The 23,336-nt window shown below is 35.9% G+C and overlaps 1 protein-coding gene across 1 annotated transcript in view; it reads left to right on the top strand.

Moving 5' to 3' along the window:
- tax1bp1a (Tax1 (human T-cell leukemia virus type I) binding protein 1a) overlaps positions 1 to 23,334 on the top strand; it is a 32,133-nt gene extending 8,799 nt beyond the window's left edge. The window contains exons 6-17 of the mRNA XM_051872317.1: positions 2,449 to 2,567; positions 5,734 to 5,824; positions 5,916 to 6,071; positions 7,088 to 7,327; positions 7,472 to 7,648; positions 7,862 to 7,937; positions 9,392 to 9,648; positions 12,807 to 12,893; positions 13,630 to 13,801; positions 15,503 to 15,654; positions 18,245 to 18,330; positions 21,514 to 23,334. Of these exons, the coding sequence (XP_051728277.1) occupies positions 2,449 to 2,567; positions 5,734 to 5,824; positions 5,916 to 6,071; positions 7,088 to 7,327; positions 7,472 to 7,648; positions 7,862 to 7,937; positions 9,392 to 9,648; positions 12,807 to 12,893; positions 13,630 to 13,801; positions 15,503 to 15,654; positions 18,245 to 18,330; positions 21,514 to 21,724 (1,824 nt within the window). The 3' untranslated portion in view covers positions 21,725 to 23,334. The remainder of the gene's footprint in view (positions 1 to 2,448; positions 2,568 to 5,733; positions 5,825 to 5,915; positions 6,072 to 7,087; positions 7,328 to 7,471; positions 7,649 to 7,861; positions 7,938 to 9,391; positions 9,649 to 12,806; positions 12,894 to 13,629; positions 13,802 to 15,502; positions 15,655 to 18,244; positions 18,331 to 21,513) is intronic.
- Positions 23,335 to 23,336: the final 2 nt, after the last annotated feature.

Below are 23,336 nucleotides of genomic sequence, written 5' to 3'. Positions count from 1 at the left end.
CTTATTATAAACAAGGCATCTATTTAATCAAGCTCCAAAAATGTCTTGTTTTGAAATTGCGGGATCTGACGTCACACAGGCAAATTTATTTGCATATGACTGCCTCCAGAGCAAAACATCAACGAATAGTACATAATCGCACCATAGGCCCGTCCACTGGCATTCAGTTACTTAACGGATGATATTTGCCTACACTGGATGTGAATGTTGAATCATATCAAAAGCAAATAGAACCCATTATAATCACTGACACTGTCTACACTGGATACAGTATACAGATGCGCGTCCAGTTTCTGAGGTCCACGCACTTGAGTCTGTCGACAGCAGGACAAATGGAAGGGTGAAAGAACGTTTGCTTTGACGCGTCCAGTTTAAACAGCTCGTTTACAGATTTCAGAGGGATCCCAGCGTCGGAAACAAGTGGATGGTTTATTTAAATGGCATCCCGGATCGCAACAGACAATTATATGTTTGTTCGGAGGTGTTTTGTTTTGTAAACTAGGTACCGTTTAAACTTTTGTTGAAAGATGAAGCAGCCAACTGTATTGGATCTGATAGCAGCTGAATCACAAACCATAAGTAAATGAATTCATGTAATTCTTTGTCTGTAAATGATGATTTTATATGAATAATGTTTTCAAAACATTTACTCGCGTGCAGTAGCCAGTGGGCATTGATACTGTTTCCTATGCAATGACGTTATGGCCAATCAAAACAGTGGCCGTTTACTGTCAAGCTTTAAAGGAACCACCACTTAAAAACTGATGATTCCAGACAGAGGGTCAGAATGGAGGTTAAAAAAAAATAGTTTTCTGCATATATATATATGATGACAGAATTTTCATTTTTGGGTGAACTATCCCTTTAATTCTAATATGCTGATTTGGTGTAATGCAAGTAACATTTCTTATTAATATCATCATGTTGAAAACAGTTGTGATGCTTAAAATCTTTATTTATTTTATTAATTTAATGCATCCTTGCTAAATAAAAGTATTAATTTCTTTAAAAAAAAAAAAAAGTACTTACCCCAACATTTGAACAGTGTATCGTTGTACTAAATGATAACCATATTCATGTACCAATACAATTTTAAGTGCACCAATTTAAAAACTTTAAATGGTATCTTATTATATAAAATAATTTATCCAGTCTATCTCTTATCCCTTTTTTAATGTTTATTAATTTATTTACCTATTTTTACCTGATTTTTTCCCCCTTTTTCTTGCCATGAAAATAACCCTATAAATGGCATAAAACAAGTAAATAAATAAAACCATGAAAGTACCATCAATACCAAAGAATTTTGTGGTGCTCCCCATCCCTTGCATTATTTATTAAATATGTTTGGCTAATTTCATCCATTTACTACTTTGTACCATGTTTAAATCCTTTCCACAAAATTGTTTTTTCCCTCAACATCAGCAAAGAATATGCAAAAAAAAAAAGGTCATTCCATTAGGTTTTGATGTGGTGGTGATGTTTGAGTGCACAACAAGCACATTAAACTCTAAAAGGGCCCAGCCCCAGAAAACAGCAGGATATGATTCGATTGGTTTGTTGGTCTTTCAGCACCCCCTAGTGTTTCTTCTGGAAACTCTTTTGAAGTGTGTAAGTGTGAATTATGAGTGTCACAAAGGACAAAGAACACCACAAATAAAACATTAACACTTTTATAATTCTCTCTCACACCCCAGTCACACAAACCCTTTCATATGCTATAAGTGTGCGTGTGTCTGTTAAACTGTCAGAACTTACATATGAAAATAGACTTCCTCTTTATCGTGAGAACATAAGTATATATTTTGTGGCTGCTAATTTTACGACCACACATTTTATTTGCCTGTGCTGCAATTCTGAAACATCATCGGCCGTAAAACACCACGAGTCACCAGATTAGCCGGAGGACAAGGCGTGTATGCGTGCTTTCAGAACCAGATGTTACTGTGATTTACTGATGACGACTGTTAAATATGAGCCACCGCAACAAAAGTGAAATCGAAGCCCCCTTCTTTCCTTCTGACATCATACTATTGTAAAATTTAGTAATGTAGTTTTTTTTAGTTTTTGGGGATTGACTGAATCAGGCAAACCTGTATTTCTGATCATTATTTTCTTCTCTTCCAATTAAGTCTCCTGTAAACTACCACATTATTAAAATTGTTACTAGACTTTAAAAACATATAAGTTGTTAGAAGAAAATGTTTGGTTGAGGAAATAAAATAACTTTTTAAAATTATATATGTTGTAATTACATTATATATATTAAATATAATTACAACATATGTAATGCAATTACAACATATAATAATATATTTTGTTTAAATAGTTGGTTGGGTCACTTTTGAATCAGTATTGGCATTACAGCTTTTTGCTATTGGGTAAAATGCTTGGAGTATTTTGATTGGCTGGAAGTTATGATTGATAGCATTTCCTGTCCAATGGCAGGAGCTGCAGAAAGGCCTGCATGAGGAGAAGGAGGAGGCTCAAGCCAGAGTGAGACAGCTTGAGCAGGACCTGCTAGAAATCACGCAAAAAGCTGTTCTTAAAGAGACCGAACTGGACTGGTAAGGCCCATACACACATTACCTGACATGAATATAATTATATTATTTACATATTTTAGGCCCTGTTTTCACCTGGTATTAAGATGTGTTTTGGTCGATCGGATCACAAGTGGATGACGCTAAATACAGGTGTAAATGGGGTGTAAAACGTTTTGAGCTTGTCCACTTTCGACCACTTCCAGAGGTAGTCGAAAACGCATTTGACCGGATTGCGTTCGTAGTGGAAACGCTCATGTGGTCGAATGTGTTCGAACAACCAATGGAACCAATCTGAAGACTGCCTACTCTCCACCTACTGACCTAATGCGTAAACATTATGAGAATGAGACAGGACTTAAACTTTGTCAGCTGAAGACCCAAGTTTGGTTTGAAGATGAAAAACGTACCAAGCACAATGTTCTCTCACCATACTCTGGAATTTGATATACTCCTAGAGGATTCATCCAATCGCCACCAAACTCAGGCAGCATGAATCTAAAACATTGAGGATACTAAATTGTGAGTGGATTTTTGATATCTCGAGCGGTTTAGCCATGGCGAGGCAATGAATTTATGGTATATAAAAAAAAAAGGGAAACAGGAAGTGTTATAACTTCTGCATACACTGATTGATTTTGATGAAACTTCAGCTGCGTTGTAGGAGGCGATCACATGGATGTGACTACTGTGAGTCAAAGTCATAGTGCCACCAACTGGCAGCAGGAAGTGTGTTACTTTCAAAATGCTTTGACATCGCCCTCTTATTTTTACCCGATTTGCATCAAACTTCGCCAGAATTCAAATTGTATGAAATTCGACACACACATCAGAGTTGTCGGCCAGTAGACATGGGCAAAGCCTTAGAAATGGGTGTGTAGGAGAAGCTCAGTTGCACCACTAAAGTTGGGGGTTAGTTTTACCTACAGTTACTAAACTCGGTACATAATTGTTCTCATTGAGCCGGACAACTTTCTAATTTTAGTAATTAGCTCCGACCAAGAGGAAGTCAGCTGTTTTTGTTTGAATGTGGATTTTTTTAAATCAAGCTCTGAATTTTTAACTACTGCTCCATAGGCCATCATACGATTCACACCAAACTTGGATAATGGATATCTTAAACGGTGTTGCCATGGCAAGGGATTAAAGTAATGACAAACTGGAAGTATCATATCTTGTAAATAATAAATTAAACACCATTTATTTCTTTATAAAATAATACAAATAAAAAGTAAAAAACACAATTGATTTTTTTTTTATAATGAATGCAATATGTGCAAGTTAAAAATATGCACATTCTGTGCTATCTGGTTGAAGAAATAAATAAAATCAAATATAATACATAGTATAACCACTAGATGGCAGCACTTTTAAACAGGGCTGAGAAACATCTTATTGCTGCAAACAGTTTTCAGACATAATTACTTTTATTAGCTATTGCATTTGGATATATATATATATATATATATATCAAAGACTACCCTCCGTGAGTTTTGATTTAATTTTTTTGTTTAAAATGTTGAATTTTCTGGCTCAGCTAACTGGGAAACAGTATCCAACTGATCCATTGATCTCACTCTGCCTCTCTGTGTGTGTGTGTGTGTGTGTGTGTGTGTGTGTGTGTGTGTGTGTGTGTGTGTGTGTGTGTGTGTGTGTGTGTGTGAGAGAGAGAGAGAGAGTCTATTTTACACTCTTGATGGTTTAGAGTTTAACCGCATTGCTGTGTGGTTTTGCCTCCATTACAGGATAAGAAATCTCTTAGGACTTAGGATCTTTTTTTAATGCACTCCGCAGTAGTGTACGCGCCTATATGCACATTTCATACGGATTACTTAATCTGAGAATATTTGTTTTACATTTGAATTGGTTTGTTTAAAAGTAGACATTTCAAGCTTTCTATAGATATATTTCTGTATGACCAAAATGACAGAGTATTTTGAGTTAAATGCAAGTGATTGCACCGGCGCCTCCATGTCATGCAGTAAGCGCGTACTCTCCACACAAGCATGGATATGTGCCTAATAATAATAATAATAATAATAATAGTGTACATTTATCTAAGACTAGGCTAACATTAGAGCGAGCGGACTTGTAAAGTTGCTACAACTCACTTGTTTCAAGTGATGTCATATTTGAGGTCGATGAACAATAGGTGAATGTTTGGATTTCCTGCCGTTTATGATATTTTGTTCGACCAAGCCTCTTCTTGTCAACTAATGGTTAGTCGACTGTTAGGTAGCAGTCCTAATAATTAGTTTAATAAGGTTAATAAATTTTATTATTTATTTTTTTTTTTAATTAAGAAAAATACTTTTTTTGAGCTGCAAATGATACCTTCACACTCATTTGAAAGTGACCTATAACATCCTATGACATGAAATTCATTTAAATTTAAATGATCTCATGGATGTGACTATTGTGTTTTGCAGTTATAGTGGCACAAGTTTGATGCAGCAAATGTGCCTTATGCGACTTTGACATATTCCTTATATATTTACCCATGTTATTGCCCACCTTGCACAGTTTCCCTAAAGCCACCGGGGTTGGCAGTGGCGCCAGGGTTTGGGCCCGTCATCGCTGCTTGCAGCTATATTTTAATTTAATTATTTTTTTTATTTCTGACTGAATGGTCAGATTTTTTTTTTTATCTCTAACTGAATACTTTGTTAATTGCAACATTTGAAACAAGCTTTTTCTGTAAAGCTGCTTTGAAACCATATGTATTGTGAAAAGCGCTATACAAATAAGCTTAAGTTGAATTGTTTAATTCTATTATCAGCATAACAATTTGAGGGAAAAGATTAATTGGAAAAGTAGCATGAATTTCAAAAGGTTAGGATCTGTTTTGTCATCCTTTTGCTTTGATAACAGCAGTACTTATAAAACCTGATGATCATGTTCTCCATAATGATTTGAGATGATCCAAAGATCATCTTGTACTTTAGTCAAAAAATCTGATCATTTGTACAAAAGAGTTCATGTGATCGATGTCACAAATTTGATTATTTGATTTGTGACGTACAAAGAATTTGAAAATATTTCTTCATTTTATTCCATAATGTTTCTGGTTATTGTCAGGTTTGAATTAGATTTTGAATCCCAGAATTTTATTCTCTCTATATATTCTATATTCTGTATATGGAAATAGGGAGGATTTATATGCTGTATTTTGTTTTTTTGTGTCTTTCAGTTTAAGAGACAGGCTGCAGAAGGTGATTTCTGAGAGGGACAGTCTACAAGCTCAACTGAAGAATGAGAGAGACGAGAGGGAGCTTTATAAAGTGAGTGTGTGTAGTATCTACAGATTATAAAGTGTAATTAATCGATCGTATGACATGCATTGATCCACATGGCGTGTGTGCACACTTGCAGTCTCATGTGCGCAGCGCCGAGCTGGAAAACACTAAACTCAGTGCAGAGCTGCAGATGCTGAAAGCGGTGGAGCTGAACAGAGAGGTCACCATCGCACAGTACCAGGAAGAACTACACAGACTACGCTCAGAAAGAGACACACACCCCACTGATGCTGTGAGAGACCTTTATTTAAAGAATATATGCAAATACAATAAATATATTTTCATATACACTACTGGTCAAAAGTTTGGAATAATTAAGATTAAGATGAAAGAAAAAAATCATTAAGATGAAAGAAGCCTCTTATGCTCACCAAAGCTGCATTTATTTGATCAAAACTACAGGAAGAACTGTAATATTGTGAAATATTATTTCAATTAAAGAAATGTTTTCTGTTATATTTTAAAATGTAATTTATTCCTGTGATGGAAAAGCTCAATTTTCAGCAACCATTGAAATAATCAACATTTCTTAACGAATTTAATGAAATTAAAATATTTTTAATAATAATAATTGCAAAGGGGTTTTGTCAGATTTTCTTTTTTTTTTTTTTTTTTTTTTTTCTTTAGCTGATCACATGCCTAAAATATACTGATTTGCTGCTCAAGAATCATTTCTTAATATCAGTGTTGAAAACTACTATTCAAACTTTTGGGGTAAGTAGGGTAAAAAAAGAAATTAGTACTTTTATTCAGCAAGGATGCATTAATTTGATCAAAAGTGACAGTAAAGGCATTTATAATGTTATAAAATAACATTACAAATAAATGTGATTCTTTTGAACATTCCATTCATCAGAGAATCCTGAGATGTATCGTGTTTTCCACAAAAATATTATGTTTTCAACATTGATAACAAAAACCATTATTAATAATTGATTACCAATAATAATTGAGTACCATCACCATATTAGAATGATTTGTGAAGGATCATGTGACACTGAAGACTGGAGTAATGGCTGCTGCAAATTCAGCTTTGCCATCACAGGAATTTTTCATAATGTTATTATTTGACTGAATTTGAATGAAATAAATGCAACTTTATGGTGAGCATAAGAGACATTTAAAAAAAATCAAAACATCAAAAAATCTGTATTTCGATAAGTTAATATCTTAATTATTCCACTACTACTTTTGACTGGTAGTGTAAATCATGCGTCCTTTTCCTAATGCATTTGTGTGTATCTCTAGGGTCTCAAAGAGCAGTTGCGTCAAGCTGAGGAGCAGCTCCAGGCCACACGGCAGCAGGCGGCCATGTTGGGTTCTGAGCTACGTGACGCCTCCGGCGGGCGAGATCGCACCATTGCTGAGCTCTACCGTGCCCGTCAGGAGGCTGAAGACCTACGAGCCCGTTTAGCTGAAGCCCAGGAAGAATGCAGACATGCTCAGAATCAACTGGACAGGATGAGAAGCCAGGGATCGCAGGAAGTGGTAACCACAACTAACTGTCCTTATGTTTATTTGATTGTGAAGATCTATTAATAACAATATTAAGAACTCATGGTTTGTTTAGACACAATGTGAACTGAGAGATAACTCTCTTTCTCTTATGTTCTTGCTTTATTTTAAATTCAGGGCAGGGCTGGAGTGGGTGTGGTGTCAGATCTGGAGGCGGAGTTACAAAAGGAGGTTGAGGAACTAAAGCTGCGTCTGAATATGGCTGCAGAGCATTACAAAGAGAAATACAGAGAGTGCCAACGTTTGCGAAGACAAGTCACCAAACTAACTCAGCAACAGGAGACGCAGCTGGGGGTGAGTAACTGCAATTATGGCTTCACCCAGTTGTAAAGTTCACGAAAAAGCAACAATAAAGCTTATACTCTTAGAATGATGCACTTAAGGTTCAAGTAACATGTTAAACAATCTTAAATTTTATGTTTATGTATATTAGCTGACTTTGTTTTGACCTTGTAGAGCTTGCCATCAAATTCTGAGAGAAATCTAAAAATATTGCATGTGTTTTAGGACTCTAACAGGAATGATGCCTCTACAGAGACCACACAGGAGTTACATACTCCAGATGCAAAGACGCCTCCCACAGGTATTGACATGCACAGAAATTTATCTCTAACACACATTAGCAAACTAGTTCTGTTATATAACCAAACATCAGTTAATTTACAAAGAATTTAAAACCAGTAATAAAAGCTTTGGGGTCAGTAAGATTTTTTTTTTTTTTTTTAATAATTTAATAATTTTATTTAGGCCTGTCACGATAACTACTTTTTGTTGTGTGATATATTGTTCCAGAAATAATTGCGATAAACAATATTATGGTTTTATTATGGTTTACATTTTCAAATGACAACAACCATTTAATTCTTTAGATCATGGAAATGAAGGATCAAAAAATATGTAAAATCCTAAATAAAAAACTTAAATAAATCGCAAATATTTTCTAAAAAAGTGCAAAGTAACAAGTAAAAAAAAAAAATTGCAGAAAAATCACTATGGAGATTTTCCATTTACAGATTTTTCCCTGACCTTCTTTTCTCAGTAAAGTAAGGGTGCACTATTGCTGAAAACACAATCCCTACTTAGCAGTCAGATGTCCGTATGAACAAAGACATTTTTATTTGCACCGGAACAGTGGATTGCGGCTTTGAAATCGAGAGCATTCAAACTTGTTCTTTACAAAATGTCCGTAGTTGTCAGGAAAACACTGTAACGCCTCAAATAACGCCTTTTTTTCACCTGTCGATGACTGCTCTGTGTAGGAACTGCAGATGATAGCATGATTGGCAAAATGTTGGTGACATTCATTATCATGTAAACATAATAGGCGAAATATTGCATCACCAAAAATTATTGTACATATATTGCGCGATTATTCGATATAAGTCGATATATTGATTATTGTGACAGGCCTAATTTTATTCAGCAAGGGCACATTAAACTGATCAAAAGTGACAGAAAGACATTTATAATGTTACAAAAGAATCCTGAAAAAATGTACACGGTTTCAACAAAAATATTAAGCAGCACAACTATTTTCAACATTGATAATAATTCTTGACCATCAAATCAGCATTTAAAATGATTTCTGAAGGATCATGTGACACTGTAATGGCTGATGAAAATTCAGCTTTACTATAACAGGAATAAATTCCATAAAATATATTAAAATGGAAAACAGTCATTTTAAATTGTAATAATATTTTACGTTAACATTACTTTTTAATTAATATATATTTATTCCAATAGTTCATATTAGTGTCATTTGAAGCATGGAGATTTTTAAGGTGAGCTTTTTGTTTGCAATTAGTCTCACAAAATGTAATTGATTCTAATATAGGCCAATATATCTGTTATTTTCTTCAAAATATAAATAATTGATGGTTATTGGCATCATTCTAAATTTCCATAGAGGTACATTTAGACATCAAATATCTTATGTGATTGTGTCACGTCACGCAGCAGTTTCACAACATATGCTCTGTAATATTTTGACCAACTTCTTATGCATTATGCATCTTAACATCTTATATTTGAAAGATCAACATCCTGCTGAGATCAAACCTGGAGTGCAAAAAGATGCGGAGAGATCGAGGGATGAAAGTAGACCTGGACAGGAGGAGAAGGAAGAGGAAGAGGAGGAAGATGATGACGAAGATGAGGAGGAGGAGGAGGAGGAAGATTGCAGCGTGTCAGTAGAAGCTGAGCTTGCCTGCATGGAGGAGAAATGGAGAGAGCAGTGCACCATCAATGAAAATCTGAAGCTCCTGCTAGCCAATGAGGAGAAGCAGTTTAAAGTATGTAAACACATACACAGAAGAACACACATGATTCAGGTCCCTTTAATCCCACTAGGGAGACCCAGCCACAGATACACACACATTCATTTGCATAAGATGTCAGCGCACACAAGTGTGCAAACACGGTTGAACTTCATCGGGTTGATTTTTAGGTCCGGTTCACTGACGTATCACATTTCCATCAGTCGTGTGTGTGAGTGCAATGGATCTCATAAAGGACAGAGCTGGCCAAGTGGAAAGGAGGTCTTAAAGGACTGTTCTTGTCTGAGTATTTAGACAAAGCTGGAGACACTATCAAAAAGAAAGTCTTTTATTTACAGCGTGTTTAAACACGTGCACATGTTCTCACCGGATGCTTTATGACTGTTTACTGCAGAGCAGGGTAAGATCTTAGTAAAGCCATTTCAACTAAACTTCAAAACCAAACAGGCATTTACAAGATGATAACTCAGAAAGAGAGAAAGAGAACGAGATCAGCAGACAGTAAGCTAGTGTTTGCTTTCTTTCTCTGTTAAATGAGAGATCTCTAGTTACAAAGACGTAGTGAGGAGGTTGCAGTCAGCCCATTTATCAGTTTGTCTCAGTTATACACACTACTCTCAGCTCAAACTTGATGTCACAGTTAATTTAAAGGGATAGTTCACCAAAAAATGTTAAGATTTTAACTACGCACCCTAACCCAGCACAAGCCATGTATTTTTAGGGGCCGAGCACCGATGGTGTGAGGACCCTATTGTAATTGTTCAGTCAATTATTCTTCTTCTCCGAAATTAATTACATTTTTGAAGGCCTAAACATGCTCAAAAACTCGCAAAACTTTGCACATGCCTCAGAAGTGGTGAAAATTTAAATCCGATATGGGTTACAGACTTAGGTGTGGTAAAATGGCTCGATAGCGCCACCTACAAAATTTCAATTAAGCGCCCTTCGCGCCACATTTCACGTACAGCTATGAAATTCGATAGATACATGCAACAGCCCAATACCTACAAAAAAGTCCTTGGGTGCAAAATCTGAAAACCCAACAGGAAGTGAGATATTTCGAATTTTCTCTGCAAAATTTTTGCAGTTTTTGCCATTTCCAGACGTTGTTCTTTAACAAACTCCTCCTAAAGCTTTAATCAGATCAACATCATATTTGGTCAGTCTAATCTAAAGGCCTTTGCGACGTTAAATTGCGAAGATCTTCACATGTTTTATTAGAGTCCTGGCCTAAAGACATCTACATACAAATATTCAGCTGTTGGCAACAGGAAATAGCATGCTTTGCACTGTAATTTATTCCCTGAAACACATTTAAATATGCCATGAAGTTAATGCCACAAAACAGGAAGTTGTTGTAACTCAAGCATACAATGTCCGATCTGTCTCAAACTTCACATGTTTGATAAGTGCCCTGGCCTGAAGACATCTACATGCCAAAATTAAGTTATAGTCATATCGCCACCAGCTGGTAGCAGGAAATGTGACAAATACAAATGACTTACATTATCCTCCTATAATTATGTACTTAAATGAATATTGCCCACCGTGCTCTTTTTTCCTAAAGCCACCGGGTGGCGGTGGCACAGGTGCGAGGGCCCTTTTATCACTGCTTGCAGCTTTAATTTTATTTATTTTTTCATTTTTGTAAAATGCATAAAGAGATGTTTAATATATTGTCCAGGCTCTTTTTGCTACAACAGTGGATGTCAAAATCCAAAAATTTATATAATCTAATTTACACTACCATTCAAAAGTTTGGAGTTGGCACATTTTAATGAAATTAAAGGGTTAGTTCACCCAAAAATGAAAATTCTGTCATAAATTACTCACTCTCATGTCGTTCCACACCCGTAAGACCTTCATTCATCTTCGAAACAAATTAAGATATTTTTGATAAAATCCGATGGCTCAGTGAGGCCTCCATTGCCAGCAAGATAATTAACACTTTCAGATGCCCAGAAAGCTACTAAAGACATATTTAAAACAGTTCATGTGACTACAGTGGTTCAACCTTAATGTTATGAAGCGACAAGAATACTTTTTGTGCGCCAAAAAAAACCCAAAATAACGACTTTATTCAACAATATATAGTGATGGGTGATTTCAAAACACTGCTTCATGAAGCTTCGAAGCTTTGCGAATCTTTTGTTTCGAATCAGTGGTTCGAGCGTGTATCAAACTGCCGAAGTCACACCCCCCAGTGGTGAACCCCATTTCGAAACACTTATGACGTAACAAAGCCTCTTTACGCTCCGAACCACTGATTCAAAACACATTTGAGGACACATTAAATTGGTTAAAAATTAACATTTATAATGTTACAAAAAATTATATTTCAAATAAATGCTGTTAATTTTTGCTCAGCCAATTTTTTTTCCAGAAAAAAAAAATGTTTCCTGGAAAACAAACAAACAAAAAAAAAGGTTTCCACAAATATATTAAGCAGCACAATTGTTTTCAACTTTGATAATAATTATTACAATCATTTAAAGGCCTTTGCAGGTGTTTTGAGTTAATTAGCTGATTAGAGTGTGGCACCAGGTGTCTTCAATATTGAACCTTTTCACAATATTCTAATTTTCTGAGATACTGAATTTGGGATTTTCCTTAGTTGTCAGTTATAATCATCAAAATTATAAGAAATAAACATTTGAAATATATCAGTCTGTGTGTAATGAATGAATATAATATACAAGTTTTACTTTTTGAATGGAATTAGTGAAATAAATCAACTTTTTGATGATATTCTAATTATATGACCAGCACCTGTATATATATTTTTAAACCAGTCATTTCACAAGACATGGAAAATTCATCTAAATTTGTTGGTCAGAAAATGTTGGAGCCCGGAGGAACACGCCAAAATTTCAAGTCCAAAATCTGAGATATACAAAATATCAGGGTTAAACTTGTATATCGACTTGTTGTCTATATTTACGCAAGTTCTGGAATTTAAATGTGTACAAACGGAATTGAAGTCTGTTTGTTTGAGCTTCCCAACTGGGTGACAACAACATTGGCTCAAACAATGGTGAGTAATTGCTGTAAGACTTTTTGCAACTCTGTTTGGTCCCTCTAGTGGTTTAGAGATACACACTTCACTTTCAAGTGCAGCTCTAAAATATATGTCCAGATGCCACACAAAATAAATTGTATGAATTCCTTCATAGACTCAGGTGGCAGAGAAGGACAGAGAGGTGTCCGCTCTGAGGGAGAGTCTTGTGGTGGTGACCAGGGAGAAGGAGAGACTGGAAAAGGTAAGCATTTATAGTATAATTTTTGTTCTTATAAACAGTTTGTTGCTATATATTTTCCATATAATATTGTCTTTTATAATATTCTATATAATATTTTTCTATATGATATTGTCTTTTTTTCTTTATTTAAAATTCAAAGACCCAGAAAGCTGTAATATCTTCTAAAGCCGGTATCATTAGCTTGATCTGCTAAATGTTAAGAAGAATGGTTAAATATTAAATACCTTAATTTGATTCTTAGCAGGTAAGATGCTGAAATCAGGTTGAGTGTGAATGTTTGAGCCCCAAGAGTCACGGCTAAATGCCACATTCGGCTCCCTGATTACCCATCAGCACTTGTGTTAAATGTTAAATGTGCGAATAATTCCTCTAATCATGGCTTACGGATATAGGGTCAAAGGAGAGGGGAAGAAAGAAATAACAAGAAAAAGAGTCAAAATGAAAGGAGAGTTATACTCTGTGTCAGTAGTATTTAAAGTCTGGTTATATTTAATCTGTATTACATTAGTACTCAAGATTTAATTTTTTTTTGTTTAAATAGACAAATGTGTCTCATTTGTAACTAAGATTATTGCAGTTTTGTTTTTTAAACATCAAGCCAAATTTGATCAAGCCTTTTGCAATTTTAGTGACAATGTAAGCAATAAATAAAAGTGTTTCCTGTCAGGTATTTTGAGATCTCACTTTGTGATCATATTCTACAGAACATTTTGTTGACTCTTTGTTTCTCTTGCAGGAGTTGCGGCAGTGTATGAACAGAGGGGAGACAGCAGCTTTAAAGGTCAGAGAGCCAGTCGTGCTGCGTTACCCACTGCCGTATCCCCAAGACCCGCCTCCACTTCCACTGGTACCCCAACAGCCTGCTGAACTGCAGTACGGAAACCCCTATTCAGAGCAAGAGACCCGGGGTGGGTGCACCCTTCAGTCTGCTATTATTATGTTTTATTTCAAATAAAGTAATTAATTAGATCACCTGAATATAAGGTTTATTTGTTAACATTAGTTAACATGAACTAACAATGAACAATACTTCTACAGCATTGATTAATCTAATCTCAACATTTACTAATACATTTTTAAGATCAAAAGTTGCATCTGTTAACATTAGTTAAAGGATTAGTTCACTTTCAAATGAAAATTAGCCCAAGCTTTACTCACCCTTAAGTCATCCTAGGTGTATATGGTTTTCTTCTTTCTAATGAACACAATCTGAGATATTTTAATAAATATCCTGAGTGACACATCCAAGCTTTATAATGGCAGTGAACAGGGGTCATGAGTATGAGTATGAAGAAAGTGCTTCCATCCACATCCATCCATCATAAACATGTACTCCACACAGCTCCAGGGGGTTAATAAAGTCCTTCTGAAGCGAAGTGATGCGTTTGTGTAAAAAAAAAAAAAAATCCATATTTAACAAGTTTTGAAGTAAAATATCTAGCTTCCGCCAGACCGCCTACCGTATTCAACGTACGAAGAAAGTGTAAAACTTTTGCAGTTCAAAACAGTTTACACTTTCTTCGCAGTCTGGTGGAAGCTAGATATTTTACTTTATAACTTGTTAAAATGGATATTTTTTTACACAAACACATTGCTTCGCTTCAGAAGGCCTTTATTAACCCCCCGGAGCCGTGTGGAATATGTTTATGATGGATGGATGCGGATGGAAGCACTTTCTTCAGCTCATACTCGTGACCCCTGTTCACTGCCATTATAAAGCTCGGATGCGTCAGGATATTTATTAAAATATCTCTGATTGTGTTCATCAGAAAGAAGAAAGTCATATACACCTAGGATGACTTGAGGGTGAGTAAAGCTTGGGCTAATTTTCATTTGAAAGTGAACTAATCCTTTAATGCAATTAACATGAATGAGAAAATTTTTATTATCTAATTAATAAATGCTGTAAAAATGTATAGCTAATTGTTAGTTAATGTTAGTTAATGCATTAACTAATGTTAACAATTGAGACCTTATTGGAAAGTATCGATTATTGGCCAATACATCGGTGCATCCCTAATTATTCGTTCACAAGTTTGGGGTCAGTAAGATTCTGATCCTTCAGAAATCATTTTAATATGCTGATTTGGTGCTCAAGAAACATTTGATAAGAAGGACATCAATCAATGTTTGTTAATATTTTTGTGGAAATCGTGATACATTTTATTCAGGATTCTTTTATTAATAAGAAAGTTCAAAAGAACACTATATATTTAAAATGAAAATCTTTTGTAACATAATAAATGTCTTTACTGTCAGTTTTGATCAATTTAATTCATCTTTGCTGAATACAAGTATTAATTTCTTTAAAAAAAATTCTCTGACCCTAATATGAATGGTGGTATATGCAGTAGTCAACATTTGAAGTGGACTTTCATCAAAGTTCTAAAACCTTCTTCTTAGGACAGCTTAGTTCTTAGGACAACTTTGATAAACTTTTTTGATCCACTTCAAATGTTGACTACTGTATAAAGGAGTGTAGTATATTTGTTTTTGCTCTGGTATCGGAAGTATATTATCGGAAGATTTCAGTGGTATAAGTATCTAAGAACTGAAATTTTTGTAATGTGACAATCTTGTTCAAAACCTGCTGAATTCTTGTTCCTCAGATGGAGCAGATGGGGCATTATCCCCAGAACAAACCTGCCGGCCCCCTCCCTTGGCTCCACCACCGTGGGGCGGTCCTGTGGTCTGCAGTCAGCCATCACGCAGTCTCAGCCCCCCTGATGGTCTGGAGAATCCCCCTGAAGAGCGGCCTAATGTAAGGACACATACACAGATGACTGGAGCAGTGGAAATATTTAGAAAGCACCATAACAGCTTGTACTTTCTTTTGGCAGCTACATAGGTGTACAATAGATATGATCTTAATGTAACTTCAGACTGCTAGTGCTTGTAATAGCGCTTGATTGGTAGAGTGTGTTTTAATCTGGACAGTGTTATTTTTAAAGCTGTTGCTTATCTGCAATACATTGTTAACACATCCTGTCAGATGTTACAATGACATTTAGCAGATGTTTTTACGATGTTAAAGCTTTAGATCAGTGATTCCCTTTTTTTTTGTCACAGCCCCATTGATAATGCTCAATTGCTGATTTTATACTGCAAGAATCCTCAAACTTTTTTTTGTGTTTTTTTTTTTCTGATTGTTTTTAACATTTTTCATTTTATTTGTATTATTTCATAAAAAATTATCATTTTAAAATGTAAACTAAAATTTCAAAATGATTAAGGGTGTAAATCATAATACGATACAACATCGATTCTCTTAACCAGGTGGAACGGTTCAGATTACTCAAGGTTCGGATTTTATCTTGGTTTTAGGGTCACGGTTTTGGTACGGTTCAGTATGTGCTATGTTCCGTAAAAAATAGGACAATTGTCAAATAAAAATGAAGAAAATAAAAACAAATAATCTAACTACAAGAAACAGCACAAATAAATACATGAGAGCTAAGATACAAATAAAATAAACAGTGCTTTACAGGTTTTTCAGATATCTAACAATAGTTTTCAGGTTCAGAAATTGAATAAAGTAATTAAATATAAAATAACACTGCATATAAACTTCTTTGTATAAATTAAATAAAGATTAAACATTATTGAAGTTACAAAAGCTATTCAGTCAAGAGTAGTGAGTGATTTCAGGAATTAGACTGCTGTCCCTTTAAGACATAATTCAAAGCTCCAGTACACTGTTACTGATTCACATGCGTTGTCTGTCTCATTTTTCTCTTAAGACATAACCTACTATGTTTGTTTGAATACTCGCTAAGATGGGCATGTTGACATAATTTTTGTGTGAATTTGTCCGTTCATGAACAAGTCTTGAAAGAGAATTTGCGCGAGAGTATTTGCGCACTGTGACGCGGCTCTCCGTGTACGCGCTTCGGATGGGTAGCCTACACACACACTCACAAATCTCCTCACAGCGCGCGCGAGTTCTCTTTTGCGTCTTACGGTTGAATGTTTAAATTGGCAAGATTTAAATGAGTTTAGTTTAAACACAGATAGCAACGTGAGTTGTTCATGTCTCACCTACGCTCGCGCGCTATCAACACCCGGGTGATGACGGCATAAATGACTGGTCATAGAGCATTCAGCTCTCGCATTGAACATTTGTTTACAGTGACTGTTTTGTCCATGTTCTTTTGATCATCGCTGTTGTAACGTATTGGGAAACCAGAATGTGTATCCATCGACTGAAACATACATTAGCCGAACCTGTCTGTTTTACACGTTGTTGTTTTCAATAAACCAGATGCGTTGTCAGGTTTCGGGATTAACCGCGGTGCAAGCGCGTGCCGAACCGTGGGTCGAGAACCGAACGGTTCGATTTTTTGTTTTACCGAGAACCGTTACACCTCTACAGCGTTACATTATTTGCGGATACCTCAAAACACGTCACGATACGATAGATTCAGGGGTATATATCGATCGATATATCAATATTATGTGCCTATTTTACACAACTAGTGAGATTTTAGGACCAATTAGAACACTTTGACAGAAATGTGTTATAACAGTTGTCAGATATTGCTTGCGTGGCTGTAACATGAGAATGTCAAAATAAAGGTGCATCTTAAAAATATATTGATTTTTAAGATGTTGCACCGATACATTCTATCATTAGTCATTTGATTGATGTATCGATCCATATCAATATTGAAGCTTTTTGTAAACTTCAGAGCTAATAACTGGGTGTTATTGTGTCAGTCTATAAATTGATACATGGCCATTATTTTTGTCACACTTCAGCAACCTTCTCTACTTATTCCTTTCTCAGTCTTTCTTTCTGTTTTCAAACCTTCCTCTTCACTTGCACCTTCACTTGCGTCCTTTGATTCAAACTCTTTCCCTTTCTTTTTTTTCCATCTTCTCTCCCTCACTGCCCGCTGCATTCCCCGCACCCTCAGACCTCAGTTCATAGGTGAATACAGAGGTGGTTAATTTGCATGAAACGGCAATTAAGGCTTTTCTCTTTTGAGCTCGTTAGTGGATTAGAGTGACGAGGGTAGAGGCTCGTTAGAGAGAGATGTTGACGAGGGCTATGCTAATTGGCTGGGGGTGCCGGCCTGTGATATTTGAGGGTGCAGATCGGCACTGACCCCTTTCTCCTCCTTTCTCGTTTGCTGCGTTAAAAGCCCATTAACCTTTGCAGGAAGCCGGCTGTGTGCAGACAGGCGTGGCTTTTCGTCGAAAGTGTGGGTGTGTGTGTCTGTGTGAGATCCTAGCTGTTATGTCTCAATAGAGAGGCGACAGCTAGCTAAATGTGTCCGCTGAAGAACATAGTATTGTTATGTCTCAGTCAAGAAGAAATGATTTCATTTGGGTTTTTATGTCTGTCTTAGGGAGGTGATGGTGAGGCCCCTGCAGTCTGTGATCATCAGAGCCTGGAATCTAATGAGAGCCACACAAGCTTCTGCTTTGACACCAGGTAAATGTTTAGAGTTACATGCTACCATACTACTCATACTATGTTTGTAGTATGTATACTGTACGCTATTTGTATGCATAGAATACCTAGAAGTACTATATTTGCCAAAATCTGTGGTATACAACAAAGCATACTATGTGAACTACTGCATCCCACAATACAGTACAATGCTATGGACTTGACTTTCCATTTCCAAAGTGTCAAATGACTAGTAATATCAGTTTTTATTTTATTTTATTTTGAAACATAACATTTTAAATATTTTACTTTAAAATAAGAGCAGAAAGCTTTAGGTCAGGGCTGGGCAACTCTGGCCCTCAAGGTTGGCTTTCCTGCAGAGTTTAGCTCCAATCCTGATCAAATTCACCTGCCTGTAGCTACATCCTGAAGACCTTAAAGGGATAGAAACCCGTAAGACTTTCACTCATCTTTCAAACACAAATGAAGATATTTTAATAAAATCTGAGATTTCCGTCCCTCCATTGACAGTCTATGCAACTACCACTTTGACGCTTCAAAAAGAGATTGTAAAAGTAATCCATATGAATTGAGCGGTTTAGTCCAAATTTTCTAAAGAGACATCATCACTTTATATGATGAACAGATTGAATTTAGGCTTTTATTCACACATAAACATTCATCAACCCACACATCAGTTATGGTAAACGGAAGCTCAAGAACCAATGAGGTTCATTCTCCTGTGTTACGCAGCACATTTGAGCTTCCAAAAGAACCAATGAGGTTTGTTCTCACATGTCAGTCAACCGAGTACGGTTTAGATTCTGTTTAGGTTCACTGATCAATGTTTATATGTGGAAAAAACCCTAAATTCTATCTGTTCAACATATAAAGCGGACGTGTTCTCTTCAGAAAATTTGAACTAAACCACTCAATTCATATAGATTACTTTTACGAACTGGCCTAATGGTTAAAGAGTCAGACTTTTAACCAGAAGGTCATGGGTTCGAGTCTCAGTACCGGCAGGAAATGTAGATGGGGGAGTGAATGAACATCGCTCTCTTACACTCTCATTACCCACAACTGAGGTGCCCTTGAGCAAGGCACCTAACCCCCAATCGCTCCCCGGGCGCCGCAGCAAAAAAAAACAGCTGCTCACTGCTCTGGGTGTGTGTTTACGGTGTGTGTGTTCAAAACTCACTGCTGTATGGGACACCATACTTGACTATACATCACTTTTTAAAATATTACTCATTTGTGTTTCGAAGATGAACGAAAATCCTACAGGTTTGGAAAGACATGAGAGTGAGTAATTGATGACGATATTTTTTCATTTTTGGGTGAACTAACCCTTTAATTAGCTGGTTCAGGTGTGTTTGATGAGAACTGGAGCTAAACTCTGCAGGAAAGTTGCCCACCCCTGCTTTAGGTTGTTGTTTATAAAAATGAAGGCTGTTTCAAAGGACCAATGATGTAATAATGTATTATTATTATTTTTTTTTTTTTACATCTTTTACATTTTATTTTATACAAATTTCTAGGTATTTTTTTTACTCATTATTAGATCGGACCAAAAATATTTTTACCCAAAAATGAAATAAAAATGTTAAATACTTATTTCTAAGGTGATAACTGGATGTCATTTGTTGAATAAACATACAGGGGTGCGTTTCCCGTACAATGACGTAACTCACTGCTTAACTACCATAGTACGATGCATTGTTGAACAAATCAACTAGCTAGTCACGACTGTTTCCCAAAACCGCATTGTCGCAAAACCTGACGTTTAGCCATGTTGGTGAATGATGTTAAGCAGGTGGTGGAGTAATAACTTCTTTAAATGAATCCGTTTGAGATCGAATTAATGCTAGATTTTTTGCTATAAATTACGGACATTGCATCTAAGGACTAATTCTCATTTTTCTCAGTTATTTTGCTTTATTTCCAGATTCAATCCTAGGCTCGTTCTTACGTACCAGAGCACGTACGCACATGCGCACTCTTCAAAAACCAAAAGTTTGCGATGCAGTTTGCGAATGTTTGTTTGAACTTTATTTTCAAACTTTGAATTTTATTTTATTTCAAGTAATGAAAATGTTTTTATTATTATTATTATTATTATTATTATTATTTTAGTTTTGGTAAATGATAACTCATATAATGCATTAACCAATAAGCTAGTTTTTCATTTGAAACATAGTCCTGGAATGACAAAAAGTAATATTTTATTATATTTTATTGGATCCGACTGCTAAAAGTTGCTAAAAACAGTTAAAGGAACACTCCACTTTTTTTGAAAATAGGCTCATTTTCCAACTCCCCTAGAGTTAAACAGTTGAGTTTTACCGTTTTCGAATCCATTCAGCCGATCTCCGGGTCTGGCGGTACCACTTTTAGCATAGCTTAGCATAGTTCATTGAATCTAATTAGACCGTTAGCATCTTGCTCAAAAATGACCAAAGAGTTTCTCTCTCATTCCGGCGTAATAATCAAGGAACTTATAATCAGCGTCTCTCACAAATGCCTCCATGGTTGCAAGGCACGCTCCCTGTGCAAGCAGGGGGTCACAGGCGCTGCGTAATATCATTGCGCCTGCTGCACCCATGGTACGGCAGCAAAGTTCCTTGATTATTACGCCGGAATGAGAGTATAGTTCCTAGCCATATCGGCCTAGAAAATCGCAACTTTTCATTTTCCGTCGGTCTTGGTACACGATGTAACTACAGAAGAGTCAAGTTTTAAATAGGAAAAAATATCGAAACTCTTTGGTCATTTTTGAGCGAGATGCTGACGGTCTAATCAGATTCAATGAACTATGCTAAGCTATGCTAAAAGTGGTACCGCCAGACCCAGAGATCGGCTGAATGGATTCGAAAACGGTAAAACTCAACTGTTTAACTCTAGGGGAGTTGGAAAATGAGTCTATTTTTAAAAAAGTGGAGTGTTCCTTTAATACACAAAATGGGAATACATGCTTTTTTCCCTCTGAGATGACTGAGTACCACTTGCTGAATAAACAATCATCATATTGAGATGTGACAGTGTAGCATTCTACTGTTTAAAATGTTTATTCTGTCATAGTTTCTACTGTAAACTTGCAGTATGCTGTAAACAGTCCTGTGTAGTATGCATTAAGCAATAAGCAATCATTTTTTCCAAGCACTTCCCACTTCTCACCTTAGTAGCTATTTTTTAAAATGCCCTCTCTCTGTCATTCTCACTCAGACCTGACGTTCATAAGCGGTGTCCCCTTTGTGAGGTGATCTTCCCACCACACTTTGAGCAAAGCAGTTTCGAACGTCACGTCGAGTCTCACTGGAGAGTGTGTCCCGTCTGCAGCGAGCAGTTTCCTCTAGACTGCCAACAGCATCTCTACGAAAAGCATGTGCACACACACTTTGATGGCAATGTTCTCAACTTTGACAACTTTGATTAGAGACGAAAAAATATATATTTGCTTTTAGTTCAGTATAAAACGCCTCAGGTGATTCAGGGGCTTCGGTGTTTTGTTCGAAACACGCTGATATTGTCACTTTGTTGTAACCGCTGCACAACACATGTCAGGAGGACTCGCCATCAGAATATTTGATTTGCACATAGACAAGCATTAATTCAGATATTTAAACTTCTAAGGGACAGAATACTATGAAAATGGTCTTCAGGTGAAATAGATAAGAAAAAAAATGAAAAGCACTTTTTTTTGTTTAAAATTTTGTGTACTACTGTAAAACTGAGTGTGCTTTAAAATAAGAGCAGAAAGCTTTAGGATATTGTTTATGAAAATGAAGAATATTTTAAAGGACCAATGATGTATACGTTTATTCGGCCAAAAAAAAAAAAAAAAGATGGCCATAATTTATAAAACTAATCACTAAAAAAGACTAAAACTGTTACCTCAGAGGCATTGAAGCCTTTCTGCGTGAAACACTGTTCACTAATACACTAATTTAAAGGGGCAGTTCACCTACAAATGAAAATTGTCATTTAATCAACCTTATGTTGTTCTAAAACCTTATGAAATTCTTCTGCGAAATGTTGTGCTTTTACCACGCACACATGAACTGCAGCTTTTAAACTTCAAAAAGGACACAAAAATAATTTTTAATTAACTGAATATTTTATGTTAATTGCTATCAAAATGTATGAGTTAGCTAACTCAGTACTTCCAAGTTCGAAGCAATTAACATGCATGAGTACTACAAACGCAAAAAAATTGATGTAACTGATTACCTCAAATTTTTTAGTTAGCCCAACTTATTCGGGTTTACAGTGCTTTCTACATGGAAAAATTATTTATTTTTCCTTTTATGACATAAAGAAGGAGATTTCGAACCTCGAAACAATTTCGGAAGTAAGCTGGATGAGCAGTATGCTATGTATCCCAGTCCTAGCTTATATAAAGAAAGGCTGCGGCTTCAGACAGAATTTTACCTTTTAAATTAAACCTATTACTAATTTTAGGTTGAGCCAAAGAACTGAATCATTCAGACCAGTTTTGTGGCTCAAGAAATTCATTTCATTTATGAAGTTTGAAAGCTCCACTCTCCATTTATTCTACTAATACCTTTTCTCAATAATCTAATGACCTTTAAAATGTCTTATTTTACATGATAATGACAAAACATTTGTTTTTAGGTGAACTATCCCTTGAAGCTCAGCTAAAACGACAAAAATACTCAATCCAAAGAGCCACTGTGCTATGGCTGTGAATTTGGCCGCATCTCTTCAGTGCATCATTGGTTCAAACATCTTGCATTAAACAACTTACACATTTAGATGCAGTTATCAGTTTCAACATTCTATCCATAACACATTATCTGCTTGAAGTCCATTTATACAACACTGCTGATGCTTCACACTTTAAGTGTGCCAGGACGATTAACTTAAGGTTGCTCTGTGTCTGTGTGTATCAAGTGTATGTTTATTAATAAAGAATGCTACAAGCACCAGTTCATTAAACTGAACGTTTGTCCTCACATCGATAAGTCATTACATATCAATCGTAATGACAACACTGTATGGACAATAAAACATAGAAACAGGCAATA

The sequence above is a fragment of the Ctenopharyngodon idella genome, chromosome 19 (genome assembly GCF_019924925.1).
Source record: "Ctenopharyngodon idella isolate HZGC_01 chromosome 19, HZGC01, whole genome shotgun sequence".
Lineage (NCBI taxonomy): Eukaryota > Metazoa > Chordata > Actinopteri > Cypriniformes > Xenocyprididae > Ctenopharyngodon > Ctenopharyngodon idella.
Note: the sequence above shows the minus strand (reverse complement) of the source record. Positions and strands in the feature narration are given on the sequence as shown.